This window comes from Colias eurytheme, chromosome 10 (assembly GCF_061535395.1).
Source record: "Colias eurytheme isolate Ceu_HAF_F1 chromosome 10, ilColEury1 Martin Lab GWU primary, whole genome shotgun sequence".
Taxonomy (NCBI): Eukaryota; Metazoa; Arthropoda; class Insecta; order Lepidoptera; family Pieridae; genus Colias; species Colias eurytheme.
This window is the reverse complement of record NC_142989.1, coordinates 1,820,779-1,843,703: the sequence shown is the minus strand read 5'-3', so window position 1 is coordinate 1,843,703 and position 22,925 is coordinate 1,820,779. Positions and strand designations below refer to the sequence as shown.

At 33.0% G+C, this 22,925-nt stretch overlaps 1 protein-coding gene across 1 annotated transcript; it reads right to left on the bottom strand.

Moving 5' to 3' along the window:
* Positions 1-20,257: 20,257 nt before the first annotated feature.
* Positions 20,258-21,182, bottom strand: LOC149905017 (uncharacterized). The gene has a single exon (XM_090106708.1). It carries the CDS (start codon positions 21,180-21,182, stop codon positions 20,430-20,432), a length of 753 nt encoding a protein of 250 aa, XP_089962834.1. The 3' UTR covers positions 20,258-20,429.
* Between the last annotated feature and the right edge of the window lie 1,743 nt (positions 21,183-22,925).

Genomic DNA, 22,925 nt, shown 5'->3' with positions numbered 1-22,925 from the left:
ACTTAACATTAGATAAATTGTTTATTACTCCTATTTGAATATTTACATTCAGTCAATTGAGTGCTCAAATTAAACTAAATCTTTAACTTAGTAAAGAACCAAACATGTCATATTACCTTATTTTCTGTTACACTATCTTATTTTCTTTTATATATTTTCTGCCTTCCAATTTGCAATTATTTGAAAAAATTAGAACTAATCAATCACTACAGCTTAAATTATTACTCTGAAATACTACACACTCAAATATAGTTCAGTATGTGTCTATACAAAGCATCGTCACAAGATATCATAAAAAAAAATAATTTTATCATCTAAAACTAAACTAATCAATCAGCCACAACCAGTTAATTCGCCATCAATTTCCGTTTAATTGAATGTCCAAATGCATTCGTTTCAAGTACTTACCGCAATACTCAGCACACGTCATGTAAGGTTTAAGCACTCGTGCCGTACGAACCCGTTCCATCATCCGTACTTTGTATGAAATTAGAATGTCGCTACGAATTTTGCAAGTTGGCACACCGTGAAATTGTATCTGGCGTGCACCACGCTTCGAGCTGACATAGAAATGCTGCTCGGACAGATCATAAGTTCGCAATATTAATACTAATGCTAAGATCTCTCTTGTAGATGCGGTTGAGATTATTATTTTTGAAGTGAAACTTCTTTATGTGCGTTGAGAGCAAAATTTCAAGATCACGTCATGGCAATACGGTCACGTCGTCGACGATTTTGGTATCTTTTAATCTTCGAAAAAACAGAAGTTTCAGTTCTGACACGTATGCTCGGCAAACACGCTCTTTTTTATGTCAGAGCAAGCAAAGCAGGTGGGCCACCTGATGTCAAGTGGTCACCACCCCCATAACTTGTAACTATTTTATCGTAGGTGGCCTTCTAATGACAAGTACCTTCTTTTATTTTAATTAAAAACTTGATGACAGACAGAAATACGAATCTCTCTCTCTCTAGCTCTAATCAAAATCCCAGACAGTTGCCAGGCTTATTGAATAACTCAAATGTTTTACTGAACGGAATTATTATTTCTTACGCTGTTAGGATAAAGCAAACAAATAATCAATAAATCAATTGGTATACTGGAATTATATAGTTACATAAATTCGATAAAGCTAGGCTATTTTTGACGACTGTATAAGAGGAATAATCATCGATGCATTGCATAATTAATCGGAAATATTTATTAATAGCCGCTGCCTCTGAAATGAGCAAGTATCATTTATAGATGAGACTAAATTTCCATTGACATTATGTAATAGGTCTTCCCTTCTTTGATTTTTACGATAGAGAATTATTTTTGGCAGTTGTATTTTCAGCCATTCCCTACAGCTACAGATCATTGTAAAACTCATTTGTCATCCCTTCCCACTTACTATTTTTAAACTTAATCGATCTGATTAGATATTATTCTTTACCCAGATATGAACTGAACTGAACCGACATTAATGAGAATGTTATTGAAAGACAGATATTATTAGAAAATATATACGGGATTAGGATTTACAGGAAAACTGCGTCTTATACACCCACACGAATCTACGCTTTCTTACATTATTAGTATGAGTTGATACTATTCCTGTAAGCCATTGAAAATTTTTGCGTTATAAAAATATCGAACAATAGTGATTTGTTACCATTTCCTGAATGATATGTACCTTTAGCTTGTTAATGTATAATCTTAGTATAATATAATAAAGCCTAACATTAGACGCCTGTTTAATTATATAATGTTATTTCTACCGAATATGGTTTTTTTACATATAATGAGATTACATAATATAATACCCACATATAGGTGTAGGTGTAATAATAGATTTAGTTTTAAACGACTAATCTATACTAATCTCGGGAACTACTGCAACTGGTCCGATTTGAGAAACTCTTTCGGTGTAAGATAGCCCATTTAGGTATCCAAGAAAGCTATGGGCTATATAATATTATTATCTCGCTGAGACTAACAGGAGCGTAGCACTGCGGGTAAAACCGCGGAGCACAGCTAGTTCCAAATCTTTCTAAAATTTGTTTACAGTTCGTCATTCAGGGTTTATATCACATCTTTACTAAACTTCATGAAATACACATTACGTTTTAATTTTTTTTCTTTACTCAGGTCAAAGGACGTTTGCAAAACTAACACAGAATGTCGTGTTAGCTGACGACTGAACTGTAAAGCATGTGAGACCAAACACAAAGTAAAATATTTCTTGTTATTTTTATAATGAATCGCATTCATTACTTTTGTATTTTTTTTAAATATCCAATGCTGAAGTTAGTGATGTATTAAAATTAACTAATATGTTCGTCTATTTAGGATGTAGAGACAACCAATATTCGATATTCGAGTCTCTCGGTTAGAAAATTTTAATGAGTATTTTTTTTTTCTAAATTATTACATTAGAAAAAACATGTAACGTTTTTTTTAAGCTATTGCATAGCTTCTATCGCGGGCCTTGAGCGCGGGGACCGAATCCAGAAATTCCGTAACGAAAAACCTCACGCTCCCCACTCCGACGGACACGGAGGTGTGGCTTGAAGGCATGCTATGCAATAGCTTTACCGCGGCAGTCCCCGAGTGCCACACGTCTTTCATTTTTTTTTTAATCGACTAGTCTTATTCACAATCACAATTCAATCAAGACACTATTAAATTTCCTAAACATAACCAAAACTACAACACCGTTCCTTTAAAAATCACAACGAAAAATGTAAAACTCATCTCGAAACCGAGCTACGTAAGGTGCACCTTATTTTAAAAATGAATGGAATGAAATGAAAAAGGAACTTAAAGAACATCAGATACAAAGTGATTTCGTAAGTGGGAAGGAAATCTTGAAACGATGTAATGTGGACATCGCGTGACTATGTGGCGTGTGCATGTATCGTACACCCTTACACCGCTTGTATGCGCACTTCCATCGGACTTTGGACTTTGTGATTCCATACGAGATCATAATTCACACTATCGTGGGACTTTGGACTTTGTGATTCCATAAGAGATCATAATTCACACTACCAATGGACTTTGGACTTTGAGGTTGTATGATATGGAGAGTGGAGATCATCGCAACGTTGACAAATATGACAGATACTAATTATTGAGACGGAGTATCAATGTAGAGTAGACACCGTTATATCTTTTACGGGATTTATAAAAAGTGAAGTATATATAAATGCTAAAAAATATTTCAAGTATCTAATAGCACTTTAGCTTTACTTTAAAAAAATACACAAGTTACAATGTGTCCTATCACAAAGTAACCTACTTATAAAAATTTTCCTCTTTAAAACAATTTTCGTCGTAACATTATATTGTACAAGAAAAATGGAAATAAAGATTTGCCATTGAAAAAAATACGTTACATACAAAAGAAAACTAGATATCAGAGTGGTCATTGAACCTGATTCTGCTATAATTATATTAATATCTCAGTGGCTGAACGTTCAATTCTGACTTGAATTTTGGTCATTCAATATTACGTTCTGAATATACATGCTATTGATATTGAAAGACTGGAATAAATAATACTAACGAAATAGACTTTGACAAAGTATTTATATTAAATTTGATTTCCAATGTGCATATCTGTTTTTGATAGAACTAATTCATAAAAGTTATAACAAAATTAAACTGTCCAATAGAATGGTTTCATCGTCTCCTACATAAGTTAGCATTGCTTTACAGAGGTAAGAAAGCACGTTCTTACAACGGAATAAGTATAAGAAAGTTCTGGAATAGCAGGGCATCATCACCTACTTGCCTTTAAAAACAAACATGTGTTTCATATTCCATGAAATTTGTACCTTTTTAACGTAACACAAGAATGACATTTCTTGACAATTTGCAGTAAATATCGACCAAATTGCTAAATCCATAACTATTTTACAGTAAGGTCTAAAACGGGATGCTGTAATCGCGGTTCAGAGTGAAGCTGGAGCTGGAATATTAAATTAAAATTTACTTATCAATAGAACAGGTCAATTTTGTTACTAAGCTATTTGCCTATAAATAGAATAAAGAAGGATCAGTACATTATCCAAGTATTTCAATATTAAAAACTTAACCTTTAGAAAGTTTTGATAATAACAGGTAGGTATCATAAAAATGTAAATAATATAGCGTAGGCGAATAACAGTTCATTTTCATATTTTGAATATATTATTTCTTATTTTTGAAATTTTTCTTATTTATATTGGGAGGTAAACGAGCAGACGCAATGTCCGATCACATAATTTCGTCGCTCAAAGACGTCCATACCATAACTTATGGCCGCTACCTACCATAGAAGAAATGCTATGAAGTTAGGTGGAGCTATCCGTGAACTAAGAGCCGTGTTTTCGGACACAAATATGCTTTTTTCTTAGTATTGATTTCCTTCAATAATACATACCTATCTATATACTACTACATAATATATAGTTACTCGCCCCGGATCCGCTTGAGCTTCATGACGTAAAAATAACGTAAGCATATTACGGTATTAATGTAGGTATTCTCAAAATTAATTTGTTATTTTCATAGTTGACCAATTACAAATAAGTTTACTCATCAAAAAAAAGTTTAAATTAAAATTCAGAACTTTTAATAAATGTCATAGAATTGTACCACGCAGATTTTATTTAGGATCCTTTAGGAATAAATTCATTGAGCGAGTTGCCTTTTACAGTCAGACAATAAGCTATTAAACGTACAATATTGTGGTGGAGCTTAGTTTTGTGCTTTCTAAATCCCTTTGGTTTCTGTATAATACAGCCTAACATTAGACGTGTGTTTAATTATATAATGAACTCGTGTTATTTCTATCGAATATACTTTTCTTATATATAATGCGATTATATGTAGGAATATTAAATAAAGCAAGCTTAAAATATATGTTATCTTAGTATGTACCTGGATATTTAATTTGATCTTATTATTATGTATTTAATGTATTATGTATTTTAATCAATTTGTTATCCTTTATTATAACATACTTATACCAATTATACATTTAAAATATGCCTAGGTTTGTTTTTATTTAAAAAAAAGAAGTCATTTTTATTTACCTTATATAATAGTGTAATTTATTTTTTAATTTTTTAATTTGATTTGAATTTACTTTTATTTGAATTTGATCAGATATAAGCCAGAAAAACGTAACATACAAAGAAACTTCTAGAACACATGTGAACATTTTACATAATATAATTAGAATTATATATAGAGTAGACCATAACGTACGCATTGTTTTGAATCAATTGACCAAACAAATCAATTAACTCCTAGGCAGATCTAAAGCACTAACATAGATCGACTGACCGGTTGGCTTGGTTGGTAGTGGCTCTGCGTTCCAAGCCAGAGTTCGTGGGTTCGATTCCCACCCGGGGCAAATATTTGTGCGATGAACATATTTGTTTACTCTGTGTCTCGGTGTTAATAAATTATCTATATTTATTTATTTAAAATTATATATAGGTATGTATCAGCCTGCATCTGGTTTCCATAACACAAGCGAAAGCTTAGTATGGGATCAGATCGTGCCGTTTGTGAAAATTGTCCAGAAATATTTATATTTATATTTATTTATATAGATGCATTAACTTGTGGGGTTTGACGGTACCAACATGAAACTAACTTGCTAGGATTTCCCGCCTTTGTTATAGCTATTGTCAACGTTAAGAGCAAAATGTTACATTTTTATTTCGTTTTATTTACGTTGTTATTGAGTTAATAATGCAAGGCTACGATGTTTGTTAAATTATGAAGTTTAATCTGAATATCGTCAGCCAAACTGGGTTACATATTATTACATTTTTTTATTGTTATAAAATATTGAGATCTTAGATTGAGATCATCTGGAACTTTGAAAATTGAACGTCATCGTAAGTTGGCCAAAATCAAAATAAGCGACTGGAGATTACATAATAACTGGAGAATAAAGAGAAATCAAAATATGTTGTTACTCAAATTTAATCGTGTCTAACTTTAATTAAAAATAATGTTTATCTTTACGATTATATATTTAAAACTACCGATACAATATCCCTTTACACCAGCTAAATAATACTGTAACTACGTATTACTAGCTTTATTATTAACTACAGTTTCTCTAACATCACTTATTCAAGGCAAGTTGGAGAAAGCGAAGATGTTGGAATACAACTCGACTCAGTCTAGGAAATAAACGGGACAGGTGTGATACACGCATGAGCGCTCCTCTGCCTATGTAAGGGTTACCAGTTTCAAAATAACCATGTTTGATATTTAAATTATTTGTTTTTTTTTTCATCAATCTCAGTAACCCACGCCATTTTGCTACTACATCTTATGCAGCATACCTATTACATTACTAACTGTGCTCCGCGGTTTTACCCGCAGTGCTCCGCTCCTGCCTCCTGTTGGTCTTAGTGTTATGATAAATGATAAATGGGCTATCTAACACCGAAATAATTTTTCGAATCGGACCAATAGTTCCCGAGATTAGCGCGTTCAAACAAATAAACAAACTCTTTAGCTTTATAATATTAGTATAGATTGAACAATGCTCTAATGTAGAAACGTGGGAAATATTTTTATAAAAAAAAATAATGCAATATTCTTGCATTTGCATCACATGTCTCTATGTTGAAATTCCATTTTTTTTAATTTTTACAGTTAAATGGGACTAGTTCGGTAAAAATACTTTTCATAGAGAAGCCGGTAAGGAACTTTTATTGTTGCTCTGTTGTACTTCTGAAAGTCAAGCATGCAACTTTCCCCAAGAACGAAAGAGTTATTGGAACAATATTTTAACATTTTACAATATATTGCTATGTATAATAGTTATGAACATTTACTTTTTAATATGTCCACTCTAGTAACTAGATAAAGTAACAAATAAAAATACATTGTTAAGTTATCAATTGAATAAAAATAACAAGATATATCAATGGACGTAACGTTATTCCACCTACTTGTACTATTCTTAAAGCTTTCCACGCAGGCTTATCATGTAAAAGTAAAAATACATTGCGATAGAAATTATTGTTATTTATTTATTTATAAATACTTTATTGCACTTAAAGATAACAAAACAAGAAATACAAACACTTAAATATAACTTACACTAAGTACAATTGGCGGTCTTATCGCTTAGAGCGATTTCTTCCAGACAACCTTTGGTACAATAGAGGAATAAATACCAAAATACATAAATATTGTAGTTAAAGGAAATAGTATAAACTATTTTTTGTTTTTATATAACAATGAATGCAATTTTATGACAACGTTATAACTTATAAGTTAAGCTTTGGTATAATTGCTAGTGACACAAATAACAATTAAAAATTTCTAGAACTTCACAGGAATTCTTAGAATTCTCCGGCTATATATATTCGTTTCATTGTAGACTTGGAGAGCGTTAGTAAAATCGTATTCTACAGAATGTAGTTCGACGAAATATTACAAGCTGATTGGCGAGCTCAGAAAAAAGACTTTTTTTAAAGGAACGACGAACTCATCAGATTTTGTTAAAATTCCTGTGAAACACCTTTTTTAGAAATAATTTAGCATGAACTGAATTTTTTTTTCTTGTTGCACTCGGTTTAAAACAGAGGCTAAACCTTTATTCCTTTCAAATGAATTAAAACTACTAATTTATATTTATAAACATGTTGTAAATACAATAAAATTTTGCTGTAAATATTGGCCATATTCGCGTTTACGAGAAATTAGATAGGTCATACCAGGCTTTATAATCTGAAAGTTTTTAACCAATTAATTTCGATGCTTGCATAAACAAATAGAACGAACGATAATCTTTGGCTTAACATAGATTGTTAAGGATAGGACACATTGGGCACATTGGGTTTTTTTTATTCAAGGTTCAAGGGGTTTCAAGATTCATAAAATAAGGTAGGTACCTAAGGATGCCAGTTGACAGAAAATGGTAGTAATAAATAGGTAATAAGTCATCAATATAAATTATTAATACACTACTTTTTAAAAACAAAACATGTTTTATATTTTTTTAAATTACACCCATCAGCCCTACTTAAGAAGTGGCCCTATCTTCCGTTGCTAAAGCGTGAACGTAACAGCTGCCTACGAAACAGGCATTTGTACTCGCATTTAAATTAATATTTTTTTAACATAATTATCTCTCATCTGTACTCTAACATTATAAAGTTGAAGATTTAATTTTTAAGTTGGAAGCGCTGATCTTAGGAACCACGGATCCAATTAAAAAATCCTGAAAGTGATCGATTTTTTTCTATTCTTTATAAATTAATATTTACAAAGAATTTGAATGTCATAAAAGCAATATCAAATCCTGTAAGGTGTTCGATTGCCCATTTATCGAGGAAGGCAGTAGGCAATATCATCACGCTAAGATCAATAGGAGCTGAACAATGCGGGTAAAACAGCGGGGTACAGTTAGTCTCTATTATAAATATCATTTCACTTTTCAAACGGGGTAATATCATAACACGAAAACGTTTCTTAGTTTATTTTTTTTTTTAAAAGCGTATACATTCCTGGTCTTTTCAAGGGATGTGAGATGTAATATATTTTCATAAGGAAAATGAATGAAGGTATATTTTACATCAATTTATTCTAAGATAACAGATATGTAATTTAAAGTTACATACAATTTGTTACAGCCGTTTAAGGATAACCAATTGATATAATATAATAGTTACGTAAGAACTATGTAGTAAAACAAGACTGAATTACAGAGGGTCTCACATGAAATTTTTTGTGAGTTGACAAAATAAAAAGCAATATGTATATTTTTATATATTATTAAAGTTTACTCTTTATCAAGGATATGTTGCTTTTTCATACTACGGGTGATGCTAAAATGAGCATATGGTATTCAGAAACATTCGTAGCAATGACCAGAGTAACACGAATAATGTACAAATTAATTGTTTAAATTTTAATTTCTTTAGCACGCTCCTCGATTCATCAAGTCTTGATAAATACTAAATCCTAAAACTCTACCAGAATTTGTTACAGACCAAAATTTTATTAACAAAAATAATATTTTTTATAGGTACATTCCATTATTTAATTTCCACATCTCAAAACATCATACATTAATCGAATAACAGCAGAAAAGGGGAGTTTAAACAGATCCAAATAGATTCGGTTAGGAATGCTAATTAACTGGTCCGTCACATCGAGCCGCTGTTTCAGATGGACAGACACACAATCAGACCGTGTAATTAGCCTAATCTACACACCCGACGATGGACAACTTACAAAAACTACTCCTATAGTAGAACTACTAGTATAGTATTATATTATCTGTGGTAGAAGAAACAAAATAAACTAAATACAGTAAATATCCCGATTTACGCTATCCCGTTTTACGCGAATTTAGAGTTACGCGGTTATAGTTGTCCCCCGCGCGTCATAAAAAAGGAAGATACAAGTCATTTACAAAAACGGAAAAAAACACTTATTGCAAATTAACAAAAAGCACTATATTTGAATCGTAATATATCCGTATTGACTTTGAATTCAAAACAAAAGATTTGTTAATTGGCAAAGAAATTGGAACAATTATTATTGTTTATGCCCGATTTACGCGAATTCGACTTACGCGATTTGGTCAACTATTATATTGCCTCTTGCTTACTATACCTATTGGGTATTATAGACCGGGAGATACTGACACAAAATTTCGAGTCATTTGTAACAAGGATGGCGGTTCTACAGGGGTCTTAGTACGCAATGACAAAAAGAAAAATGATGGTGTGAACGCTGGTACCGGTGGCTTAGTCGCGTGGGCGTTTGTCGAACTCGTCGGAGAAATAGCGAAAGTCAAACGATTTGTAACACAAAAATTTTAGAATTTACCGATAGCCCATAAAAAAGGAGTAGGCGGTAGTGTCATGCCATACTTTTCCGGTGTGACTTACAGCCCGCCATACCGATGCGAATGTGTTGATTTAAATAAAACAATCATTCAACCATTTGTACCAGGCTAACTTTTGCACAGGTAACTATCGTCGTGCAGCCATTTACGAAAATAGCCATGCCATACTTTTCGGACGATTCCAAATGGTCGCCATACCGCCGAAAATCTGCAAAAAATTTTTATTTCGCCAAACTTTTTGTACCAGTATTCAAGCGCGGATCCAGGGGGGGGTCACGGGGTCATGACCCCCCCCTGGGCTAGGTCCACGACCTAAGTGGACCACTAATTTAATATTAACTTTTTTAAATTAACAAATTAATACTGTTCAACATGATGTTTTTATTGAATTTTGAGACATAAAAGTAATATAGAACAATGAAATCAATTACAAACGGTAACGGAAGAGAATATAACAAAAATTATAGAAAAAGTTTATTAGGGTCGACCTGTGGTCGTAATTTAAGGACAAAAAACAGGTTTTTCGATTTTTGAAAAAATCTATAACTGCGGAATAAATTAGTCTAATGGTAAAGTTGTATGTAATTTTTTTCTACAACTTTTGCTGTTACACTTTTCACACAAAACCTCAAATATCGAAATATCCCAGTTCGTGGATAAGACATAAAATAGCAAATTTTTTTTTATATGAACAATAGAAAATACAGTCAATTTACAACAAAAAATCAGTCAAATGCGCGTCGGACTCGCGCACCGAGGACTCCGAGCAAACATATTTTTTCATTATGTATGTTGTATCTTACAATTTTGTTTAAAAAATTTTTTGTTTATCTGTGCTTGTAAGTGCTTAAGTCAAAAAGTTTAAAGTGCAAATTTCAAGACTGTGTTCACGGGAAGTACCTTATAGGTTTTGATTGATGATTCCCTTGCAAGTATAGTTGCGAATTACAGAATATGCGGCTCTAATTGCTTTTTCTTCATATTGCGTTGACATAGAATTTGAATTAAATAACAGATTTAAGTTATTATAGACCTGAGTTCTGATGTGAATATCAATTAAATACATGTAGACGTTCATGAGTAAAGGGATTGTTAGTTTAAAATGATTTAAAAAATATATTTTTATTTAATTTAATTAAATAATTAGGGTTTTCGCAGTTATTACTACATCTGTGCTATAACACGATACTTTTTACTCAATTTCAAGACTGTGTTTACGGGACAGGGTGCTCCCTGCAGGTATTGATACCCTTGCTAATGTCGAAATCCTACGGTCTACGGTCCCTTGATGCTGTGAAAAATTCAAACGTTTTAGCCAACGCAATCAAAAGATGCAGCTGTAAATGCTGAAATTTTTCGCAAAATTCGACACTCCCTAAGAAATCAAAACCTACAGGGTAGTTCCCGAGTACACAGAGTCATGAAATTTAGTACAATCAAACGTATAATAACGCAGACTAGCTTACCACCCGCTTACTTTCTCTATAACCTTATAAATTATATACTATTTATTCCCCTTGAATCACTCTTTAAAATCAACTTCAACATCTTTAAAAAAAACTGCATCGAAATTCGTTGCGTAGTTTTAAAGATTTAATCATACATAGGGGCATAGACACAGAGACAACGACTTTGTTTACTAATTGCGAAAAGCATGAATTTTTCCTTAGATTATAATATAAAAAAATATTTTTTTTAAATTTTAACTTAGGTACAACCCTGTTACTCATGAACGCTGTATTAACTGACATGTATTAACTTGATATTCATACCAAAAACTCAAGTCTATAATACCTTTACGCTATAATAAAATTAAACTTCTATGTCAACGAATCAGAAGATACAGCAAAAATGCCGAAAAATTTCGCAAATTTCGACATTCGCAAGGGAATCAAAACTCAAAACCTACAGGGTACTTTCCGTAAACTCAGAATCTTGAAATTCGGTACAAAGCAACATCTTATAGTACAGATACAGGAATAATTGCAAAAAATATATATTTTTCAAGTTTGTCTGCTCGTCAAGACCCTTTTTCTCAGGAACGAGTGGAGGTATCAATCTTAAATCTGTGAAAAAATCAAACTTATAAGCCAACGCAATCAAAAGATACAGCCGTTTATGCTGTAAATTATCGCAAATTTCGACATTATCGCAAGGGAATCAAAATCTTTAGGTATTGTGCTACTTGTGTCAGCACAGATGGAGGAAAAATTGCTAAAACATACATTTCATGCTTATCAACATTCGCAAGTGTTGCCAGGAATCAAAACCTACAGGGTACTTCCCGTGAACACAGAATCTTGATATTTAATCTTTATTTAATAGAAACTTACGTCTTATAGCACAGATAAAGGAAAAATTGCAAAAAGCATAAATTTAATATTAAAACATAAAAATGTTTGTACGGAACTCTTGGTTCGCGAATCCGACTCGCACTTGACCAATTTTTTTTAAATCTACGTATCAATTAAATTACCAAAATATAGCTTTTGAAAATTGCCCACGTCTATGTGACCCCCCCCTGGCACTAAGGCTGGATCCGCCCTTGCCAGTATTGCATTTGGATTTTTGGAGAGTATTTGATAAAATGTGACCATTATTATATTTGCCATACTTCTAGTAGGGGGAAAAAGTGCTGTCATACTTGAAAACTTAATTTATTATTAATTTATATAAGTGAAGATTTCCAACACATAGATCTTTGAAATTTTGTATTTATATTTGTTGATCCTCAAACTTACAGGAAAAATAAGTGCCATACTGTTACAAATCGTTTGACTTTCGCTATTTTCCGACGAGTTCGACTAACGCCCACGCGACTAAGCCGCCGGTACCAGCGTTCACGCCATCGTTTTTCTTTTTGTCATTGCGTACTAAGACCCCTGTAGAACCGCCATCCTGTTACAAATGACTCGAAATTTTGTGTCAGTATCTCCCGGTCTATTACTGTACTCTCATATTTATCATCTATTAAAATTTCTCAACCACACCCTACTTATTACTTAGTACTAAAATAGATACAATATAATAATTGTTAAGGAGCACTGTACGAACTTTATGGGTAGCGTCTTAGTTGCCAGCCTGAAAATTCATGTTAAACGCTTGTTAAAGTTTAACTACAGTAATTTGATTTTCTAGTTTAATTTAATATATTTGCAAACACTGCGAAAGGTTCGAAGTTTATTCGTAACTGTAATTAGAATGATTAAAACATATAAATATATATTCCTAAATATTTGTGCTCTTATATTGTGATATAAGTCACAAAATATAAATACAAAAAATTTAAATAAATACCTTAATAGTGACTTAATTATTTATCAGAATTAATAGAGGTCTATTGTACCTATAAGTGTGATACATATACCTATAAAAAAGTACCTAATATATTTTAGAAATGCATATTACTTTTATATCTTAGAAACTATAAATATAATGATCAATTAATTACATTGATGAAATAAATATCTACAAAACTAATATTCAGTCTTAAATGTAATCGAGCTAATTCCGCTCGACCAAACCAAAAAAAGTAATAAAAATTTCAATCATCTGAAAACTCTGCAAAGAAATTAAACCAAAGAGTCATTAGGTAATAAGAATCATTCTACGGAAGATGTTCTGCAAATAGGGCCAACTAATTTGGGAGACACGGTTTTAAACGGCATATAATAAAAGTTAACGGGACCGCTCTTTTCATGATTCCTGGCGCCGACCATGCCCGTTTCCCTAGTCGACGTTTTTGCCTTGTTAATTAGCATTTTGGCACTCCAATCTAATGACTTAAGAAACAAGCTGCAGGTGGTTTAGTGTTCATTACAATGATTAGAGTTTAGACAATAACAGCAACGTTTACAAGTTGATAAAACAGTATTTAACGGGTTTTGACATTATGTACTTAAGGGAGTGTTCGTGGCATATTTTTACCCTTTTAAACGTTTTTTTTTTAGTATTTATTTATTTATTTTATTTATTTTTTATTTATAACACTTCATTGTACAAAACAATATAGGAAATGTGGTAGATACAAATTAATGAGGTACAGAAATTTTGCACAATAGGCGGCCTTATTGCTACACAGCAATCTCTGCCAGGCAACCTGGTAGGAAAGGAAATGTAAGAAGAATAAGGATAGCGCAAAAAGAAATAAAAGAAAGGATATATTAAAAATATGCCTACTTACATACTACATAAACTACATATACTGTACATAGATACCACATAGTTATATAAATATACTTGTATTATACACTACACAAACTACAATAATATATATATAACAATATATACAAAAATTAGGATTATACATAAATTAATGCAACTATTGCATGGCTAGATAATGAGCTTTCAATAGGGACTTAAAAGAACTGAGCGTTTGTGCACGTCGGATACTTTCCGGCAAGGCGTTCCAGAGCTGAATGGCACGAACAGTAAACGAATTGTCATAAAAGTTTGACCGATGGACAGGAGTACATAATAATAAAAGGTTGGAAGAACGAAGAGTGAGAGTGTGAGTAGAGCTAAGATAGTTAAAGTTGTTTTTTAAGTAGGACGGTGTTTTAGGGTGAAATAAAATACAATACAGGAGATGAAGAATGTGAGTATTCCGGCGGAAGCGAATGGGGAGCCAGTTTAATTTTGTTCTAAACTCAGAAATATGATCAAATTTACGTAATCCATAAATAAATCGTATACAAAAATTTTGAAGCTTCTCAAGGGTGTCTAGTTGGTATTCGTGGAGATCTGGATAGGATGAATCGGCAAAATCAAGGAGAGGAAGGAGTAAAGAATGAGCTAACGTAATTTTCGTAGCGATCGGTAAAAAGTTTCGTAAGCGCCGTAGCGAGAACGCCGATGAGAAAACCCTTTTACGGACTTGTTTTATTTGCTCATCCCACGAAAAAGTTTGGTCAAGTGTCAAACCAAGATTTTTTACTTGTGTGCTATAAGGGATAGACACACCATCAACAACGATACTTGGTAAGTCGGCCCAGTCGATTTTTGATACGAGCTGCCTGCTTCCGAAAATAATAGCTTTGGTTTTAATTGGATTAACTGTTAAACCGTAATGTTTACTCCATGAGACGATTGTCGCAAGATCAGCGTTTACTTGAAAAATCGCTTCAGGTAGTTCGAGTAGTGATGCGTGTTTATATAATTGGAAATCGTCTGCATACATATGGTAGGGTGACTCAATATTTTTGGAAATGGTGTTAATAAAAATGGAGAAAAGGAGGGGAGAGAGAACGCCGCCTTGAGGAACGCCAGCAGTAACATTGCACGAAGATGAGGAAATCTCCTCAATCTGTATACGTTGCCGACGTCCCCTTAAGTAGCTATGTACCCAATCGATAGCCGATGCAGATAAATTAAGGGACCGCAGTAAAGCCAGCAATATGTCGTGATCGACCGTATTGAAAGCGTTACTAAAGTCCAGCAACGTTAGAATTGTGAGCTGCTTATTGTCAAAACCTCGCCGGATGTCGTCAGTGATTTTGATAAGTGCAGTGGTCGTACTGTGACCGGGACGGAAACCAGATTGGAAAGGATTAAGGAGATTATTGGAGTTAAGGAAAATACTCAATTGCTCTTGAACCAGTCGTTCGAGAACCTTAGAGAGAAATGGAAGGATGGCAATGGGTCGGTAATCAGATGTAGTGGAAGGGTTAGGAATTTTTGGGAGAGGTATAATGTGAGCACTTTTCCAATCATCAGGAAATGTGCCAGATGTAATGGAAAAATTTAGGATATGTGTGATAGTAGGATTGATTATAGGGAGGATTGGAATGATCATGTTCCGACCAATGCAGTCACTACCGACGGCCTTTGAAGTGATTGACAATATGCTTTTCTTAACACTACACTCGGTAAAACGATTGAATACAAAAGGAGGAAAGCTGGAATGGGGTAGGTTATTTAGGTAGGATAGTGTATGAGATTTAAGGGTAGGATGGAAATCTGAGGGAGGATTGGAAAAATGGGAATTGAGAACATTGGCCTGGGTTGAATTAAGACAAGGATTTTGTTGGGATCTGCCAATTCCAAGGGATCTAAGGAATTTCCAAGTTTTAGAAGGATCACCATTGTCAACCGACTTAGATATATAAAGTCGTTGAGCATCCCTACACAAAGTATTGCAGCGGTTTCGAATTCGATTAAATTTTTCACGATTTATATCCGAATTAGACAACTTTAATTTAGTCTTTGCACGCGCCTTCTTCCGTAAAAGTGATTTAAGGTTGTCGGTCATCCAAGGGGCAGGCAGGTGCTTCAACTTAACTGGACGCATAGGAGCATGCGAATCATAAAGTTGAAGAATTAATGAATTAAAAAGTGACACTTTATCATTGATGGTTTCAGCAGACGAAACAACCGACCAGTCCATGTTTATTGCGTCTTCGCACAAGCGCTCAGCATTAATTTTACCGAAATTACGTTGCAAAATAATCTTAGGTTTCGATTTAGGAAGTTTTAATTTGTAAGAAAGGAAAATAAGGTCATGAAAGGAAAACATGTCAGCTGAACGATGTCCGTGCTCAGCGACATGCGTTGGGGAGGAAACAATGATGAGATCAAGGAGGGATGGGGTACAGTTGGGAGAGGAATGGGTAGCCTGTAAAGGGAGGATTTTAAGGTTATAGGAATCAACTAAATTTATAAGCTTATTACTACGATGATCACCCTTGAGTAAGCAGGTGTTAAAATCTCCCATAAATATAATATGATTATAAAGAGGAGAAAAGGATTCAAGGATCTGGTCGAAGGAATGGAAATAGTTAACAGAGAGGTTAGGGGAGTAGAAGACGCCTAAAAGGATTTTAGTGTTGGAAGAAGTTTTTCGACAAGGAGATGTTCAGCTGCATCGCTAGGTGGCGGCTGAGGGGAGGAGCTGACAATTGTGTAAGGAATGTGAGAACGTAAGTAAATTGCAACCCCTCCTCCGGTCCGACCCATGCGATCGTTCCTTATTAACTGAAATCCTGGAAGACTATAAGAAGAGGAAGGAAGACAGGGTTTGAGCCAGGACTCTGAAATTAATATGGCATGTACAGGATGGGAGTCAAAGGTAGCAAGGAGGTCAGGGTAGTGTGCCGGAATACTCTGAGCATTTATATGAATTACATTAAAGTTATTAGGTTGATTGGAGAATAGAGAGGAAATGCAAGGAGAAGAAGAGGAAGTCAAACTATTAAAACTGTCGCTTTCTGAACCATTTGAAGAGAGTGAAAAAAACGCTTCGCTTTCCGTGCTATCATTTAAAGCCATGACGAAAATAATAAATAATTAATATCAAAAATAATATTCTTAAAATATATGTATAACTATATAATATATAGTAATAAAAAAAAAATATATATTAAATATAATAATAAGTCTAAGTTTAAAATCCAATAATCTAACATGACCTTTATGGTAAACCAGAATCTGATGGCAATTAGGGAAATCAAAATTTAGAGTGTGCAACCCTAGGGAAAATGGACTGAACGATCTTGATACTGCATATTTTTAAGTTTGTTCTCAATATCATTAGTCACATTACATAAGTGGACAATACTGTACTTAATAATGGGATATCCACTTAATATTATGTGGGTACATACTTACATGTATAATATACATATTACTTTTATACAGGTAATACATAATATTATTATTTACACATACCTATATTTGTATGTTCATTATCATTATTCCATGTAAAAATATCGATGTTATATCGATAGAAAACTAGACTGCTTATAATTTTTTATAAAATAAAATAAAAATAAAATAAAACTATGTTTATTTTCGTAAGTATAAACAGATACACACACTATAAAATTGACTTGGACAGCTTGGACTTGACGAATAGCCGTATTGGAAACTCCTGTAATAAGTTTTCATAAAATTATATTCCAATCAACAAACAATATTATAGTTACCTACATATAATATTATTTAATTGAAAGTATCAAAGCGGGTAAGTCCAATTTACCAATAAAATCTTCTAAATTGAAAATTGTGATGTGTTTGACCCTTCTTCATCAAATATTTTTCTATACACATTATAAACAACACCTCTTGCTTGTGTTCACAGCGGCTTTTTCGACATTTTCGAAGATTTTTTAGACAAAATCCTAAAATTATTTATCAACTGCAAAAAAGACAAATAATTTGACAACCAATTTGATAGTTGTCAAATAAGTTGCCACATGAAAATCTTTTATTTCTTAAATATAAATATGCCATCAGATTCTGGTAGACCTATACCACCAGTTATTATATACCGAAATTAACACACTACTTGTGTAAATTACAATTCAAATGTCCAAAGCGCTAGTATCCGTGACAACTAAAAGAATATAAGAATGACACGAATTGTCATTGTCAAATGTCACAACAAATTACAAAAACAAAGGTACCTCAGAGGAATAAACCTATAGAGTACTTGTATCGAGCGTATACAATTTACATATATTTGTTTCTCTCTATCTAAAGAAAATGTCGTATGAAAGAATGAGATAGCTATAGACTACAAGCTACGTTTCAACATAGTCATGGCACCACTTTTACTATAGGTACGTATTTAGATAGATAGAAGGTGATAGTGATGGGATGTGCTTCCATCGATAAAATCGTGAATGCATTTTGCATTTACGGTTTCGTGAAATAATAAATAATAAAAAAAAACAAAATTAATCATAAATTTCAGTTGAATACATTATTTGTTTAATCCTACGAATATAATAAATGCGAAATTATGCGAGAATGGATAACTTTCTCTTTCACTGCTGAACCGATTACAATGAAATTTTGTACATACACACATAGGATAGGTTTTATACCGGAAATCCCACGTGAACGGGAACTGTGCGGGATTTTCTTTAAAAACGCGGGCGGAAAGCTAGTATATTTTAAAATAAATTTTAAAACTTGAAATGTAACTAATTTAAAATAAAGATCAATAAAGTTAAAGGAGTGAGGAGAAAGGCACAGTCAGCATGAATTTTAACAAGTTCATAAAAGGACAGTCTTAAAGAAAACATTTTCCTTACATCCTACTAATAAAGCGAAAGTTTGTGAGGATGGATGTTTGTTACTCTTTCACGCGAATACTACTAAACCGATTACAATGAAATTTGGAAAAATTACTTTTGATCCCGTAAATCCCACAGGAATGGGAACTATGCGGGTTTTTCTTTGAAAACGCATGTATATTAAGTATGTATTTCAATAGTAGTTTCTCATCTATGAGAACTGTCATTTAATAAACCGTTTAATTTTCACATAGTTACATTTATTATTTATTAAAGTAAATGTGTAAAAAAAATTCCAAATAAAAATTCACTCACACACAAATGTATTTATTATCAAAAGGAACAAAAAAAAAACATAAGCGTAAGATTGCACAATTCTTCTAGAGTATCCATCTTGATAACACGCAGGCTCGAAATGCAGTGAACACAATCTAGCAAATTTCGACGGCGTCCAATCTACACGTCTCATGTTTTATACCCATTTTTTATTTAGCTCTGGAAATCTAAAACAAAATGAATTTATTAATAATCTAAAAGGGAAACAACAAACTAAACAGATAAGTCAAATAAAACAACCACGTGGTATTTTTTATTTTCCTGCTGTAGAAAATTTACATCTATTATTTGCTACAACAACTACATATAAATCTGATATAAGAAACAAAATAAATAAATCAACGTTAATATGAAATAGATTTTTTGTCATAAATCGATAATATACGCTAGATGTGTTACAACACTACGGTGGTAAACAAAATGCCAAACGTGATAATATTGTGACATTTTTTAAAAATTATTTAATTCTTTTGTATTCCACAACCCCACAAAGTGGGTAAATGTTACAGTTACAACATAAACTTATAAAAAAGCGCTTGATAAAACCTTCAAATAGGGTTAGAACATAAATATTTATCAATTTGCTGAAAATCACTTACCGATGGAAAGATATTTCTTCATTGTTTTCATCCAAAACTCCCATTCGACTAGTAATAGCCGGTAGCTAAACATACAATAGTCATTTTAGCACACTGACAAATAAAAAGAAACACTAAACACTTTATATTTTCTAAATATTTCGTTAAAAACACTTGACGCACCGAGACCTCCAGCTGGAAGGCAAACAAAACTTAGCCGGCGCGCTACGTTTGAAGACAGTGCAGATACTCTATCGCTATCTCAATCTGACTTATGCTGTTATTGACTAAGAGTAAGTAGATTAGAAAATATGTATTTTGTTCTGTCTCAATATAAGAACTCTATAGGTTTATTCCTCTGAGAAAGGTACCTACAATAATAATTACTTGATGTGAAATTTTAATTTAAAATTACCTTAAAATTTAATAACATATACAGCTAAAATACAGCTAAAAGTTACTTGAAGAAAAGAGACGTTCACACTATTTAAAGAATCAAGAAGTTAAAGTAGTAAATACCGAAACATAGAAATATTTTGAAATGAGATATTAAATATTATAATACAGTGATAAAACAACTACCAATTTTGAGTCTAACAAGTGAAGTCAAAAAGCAATAAAAGAGAACAGAATGCAACCTACTTAACTCTACCGAACCTCTTGGGTCTTGAATTAGGCATCTGTTTTGAGTTAGTGGAAGTAGAAGCCGAGCCAGAAGAACCCCCAGCAGCAGAAGGGATGCCATCAAGTTCAGCCATCATTGTGACCTTGTGTCTTGTTCCATCTGTGGTTTGCACAATAATATGACCGTCTCTGGTCCAGCAATTGGATACACCAAAGCGAGATCTTGCCGAAATAAAGACATCATGTCTTTCTTTGATCAGAAATTCGGATAATGTATAACCACTACCCTTCAAAGAAGTTTTTGAGAACCATATGGTGTCCCGTACAGAAACATCTTTAAACTTTATGATGATCGGTCTGGGCTTATCTGACTTCACAGCTCCTAAACGGTGGCACCGGGATATAGCTTCTTGTTGAAAATGCGGGACTTTTAAGTGATCTGTTACAACTTTGGTTACAAGACTGGAAGGGTTTTCCTTTACAGCTTCTGGCACTCCATGGATCAGCAACATTTTTCTCCGACTTCTCATCTCCCATTTAATGTATTGGTTAGAGAGGAACTCAATTTGGGATTGTAAAGTATGAAGAGAAGATATGACAAATGAGCGAAAGCTATTGAACTCCGCCGCTAATCTTGAAGTGGGGCTGGCAGATGCAGGTTGAGGATTGTTAGTGCTGTTGACATTCTGCAGCTCTCGTTGAAATTCAGCCATTTTATCATTAAACAATGCTGCCATTTCTGCCATTGAGTGTTTGACGGATTCCATAGTGATGAGATTCAGAAATAATGTTAAGACAGTAGTGTTGAAATGTTGAAAATTTATGTAAGGAAAGTGAACTAGTGGGCAAAGGCACAAATTTAACACATAGAGGTAAGAAAACAAGTGTAATTATGTATATAAAACGAATTTAAATACAAGAGCTTTCAAAAAAAACGTGTTTCTACTTTTTGCTCCTACCCTCAAAAAAAAAAAGTAGTATTTAACGAGGAAACAGAGCGAAAGTATTTACATGGAAAAAAATGAATTTGTGTTTCTAGAAAATTAATTGAAAAAACGTAATTCAGATAATATTTAAAAAAAGACCACATATTCTTACTTGTAAACCGTCTAGTAAGAAATTTAACAATATAACACAGGCTTTTCAAACATTCCTGAAAACTCACGTGTTCTCCCAATCTCATTTAACTATCAAACTATATTATACACACGTCAGGAATAACGCACAAAGAAAAACCAATCAATCAGAGCTCCATGTAAAACAATAGACTCGTGCTTGTAACATCTGTATGGAGTGCGATAAATACATTTCATTTGCGGTCGATTTTCAATTTACACTCGCGGATTGAATATCACCGCGCGCAAATACGGCGCCGTTAAGTTTCAATACCAAAATCATAAATTATGTTTAATGTTGTGTACGGAGCATACAATTTCCGCACCTTATCTATTACGTAAGTTTTAAATATTAATGGTAAATATTAACTATGGGGAGGCGATACGATATACAGGGTGATGTATATGCTCTACCTACAGTTACCAGATTACACCATATCCTGTGTATATGTTTAACAGTGGAACAAATAAACATCATCATCATCATCATCATCAGCCCAATGTATTCCCACTGCTGGAACCCGGACCGTTCGGAAGGGATCAGGCCGTATGCCAATGCTACCTATGCCGCGCTAGCCAAGTGCATCAAAAAGTACGACGACATTTGACATCCGCGAATGATGTCACATGTCATCGAATTTTTTGATTCTTCGACGTATTGTAAATTAATCAGTTATTAGATTCGGTATTAATGTTTTAAACCTTGAAGCAAACGCTATCAAATCGCGCGTTTATATCGACTTATTTTCATAAGCCAATGGCAGTAAAATTGAACCTAAACAACATTTTAGCATATTAATAGACAACACTACCGTAAACATATTTTACATCTGCCCGCTCTCTTCAAAACAAGTTAATAAGAAATTATTTAGCATTTCTCACAAAAATTAGCAGATTAACAAAGCAATCGCCACGAATTTAAAACTAATTAGAAAAGGAAAATGGCACCAAATGCTTACTTTCTGAGCAAATGGACTTTGCAAATATTCAGATGAGAACAAAGTGACTTGGAGCGTTTAACTTTTGTATTCAATTAAACAGAAAGCTCTAGATAGATACTAGAATCTTTCTCATAAATTTTGCACAGTTAGATTCTGAAGTTATCCCGGAAACTTATGTAGTATATACTTTTAAATAAGGTACATTTTGCGTTTTGGAAATAATTCCTTAAAAAGAGTTACAAATTCATGTATATGATTCGCTTACCTTTTATTATTTTAATTTATAAGTCCTATTTTGAAAGCTGAATAGACTGTTTAATTCTGTTCTTTTGTAGGCGAAAGCTATGGCTATAACATCACGTTAGTACGTTTCGAGTTTATAGAAACAAATTATCGATGAGTGTTAGAAATACTATCTTTTTGAGAGCTAAGGCTAGTTAGTGTAATATGGGAA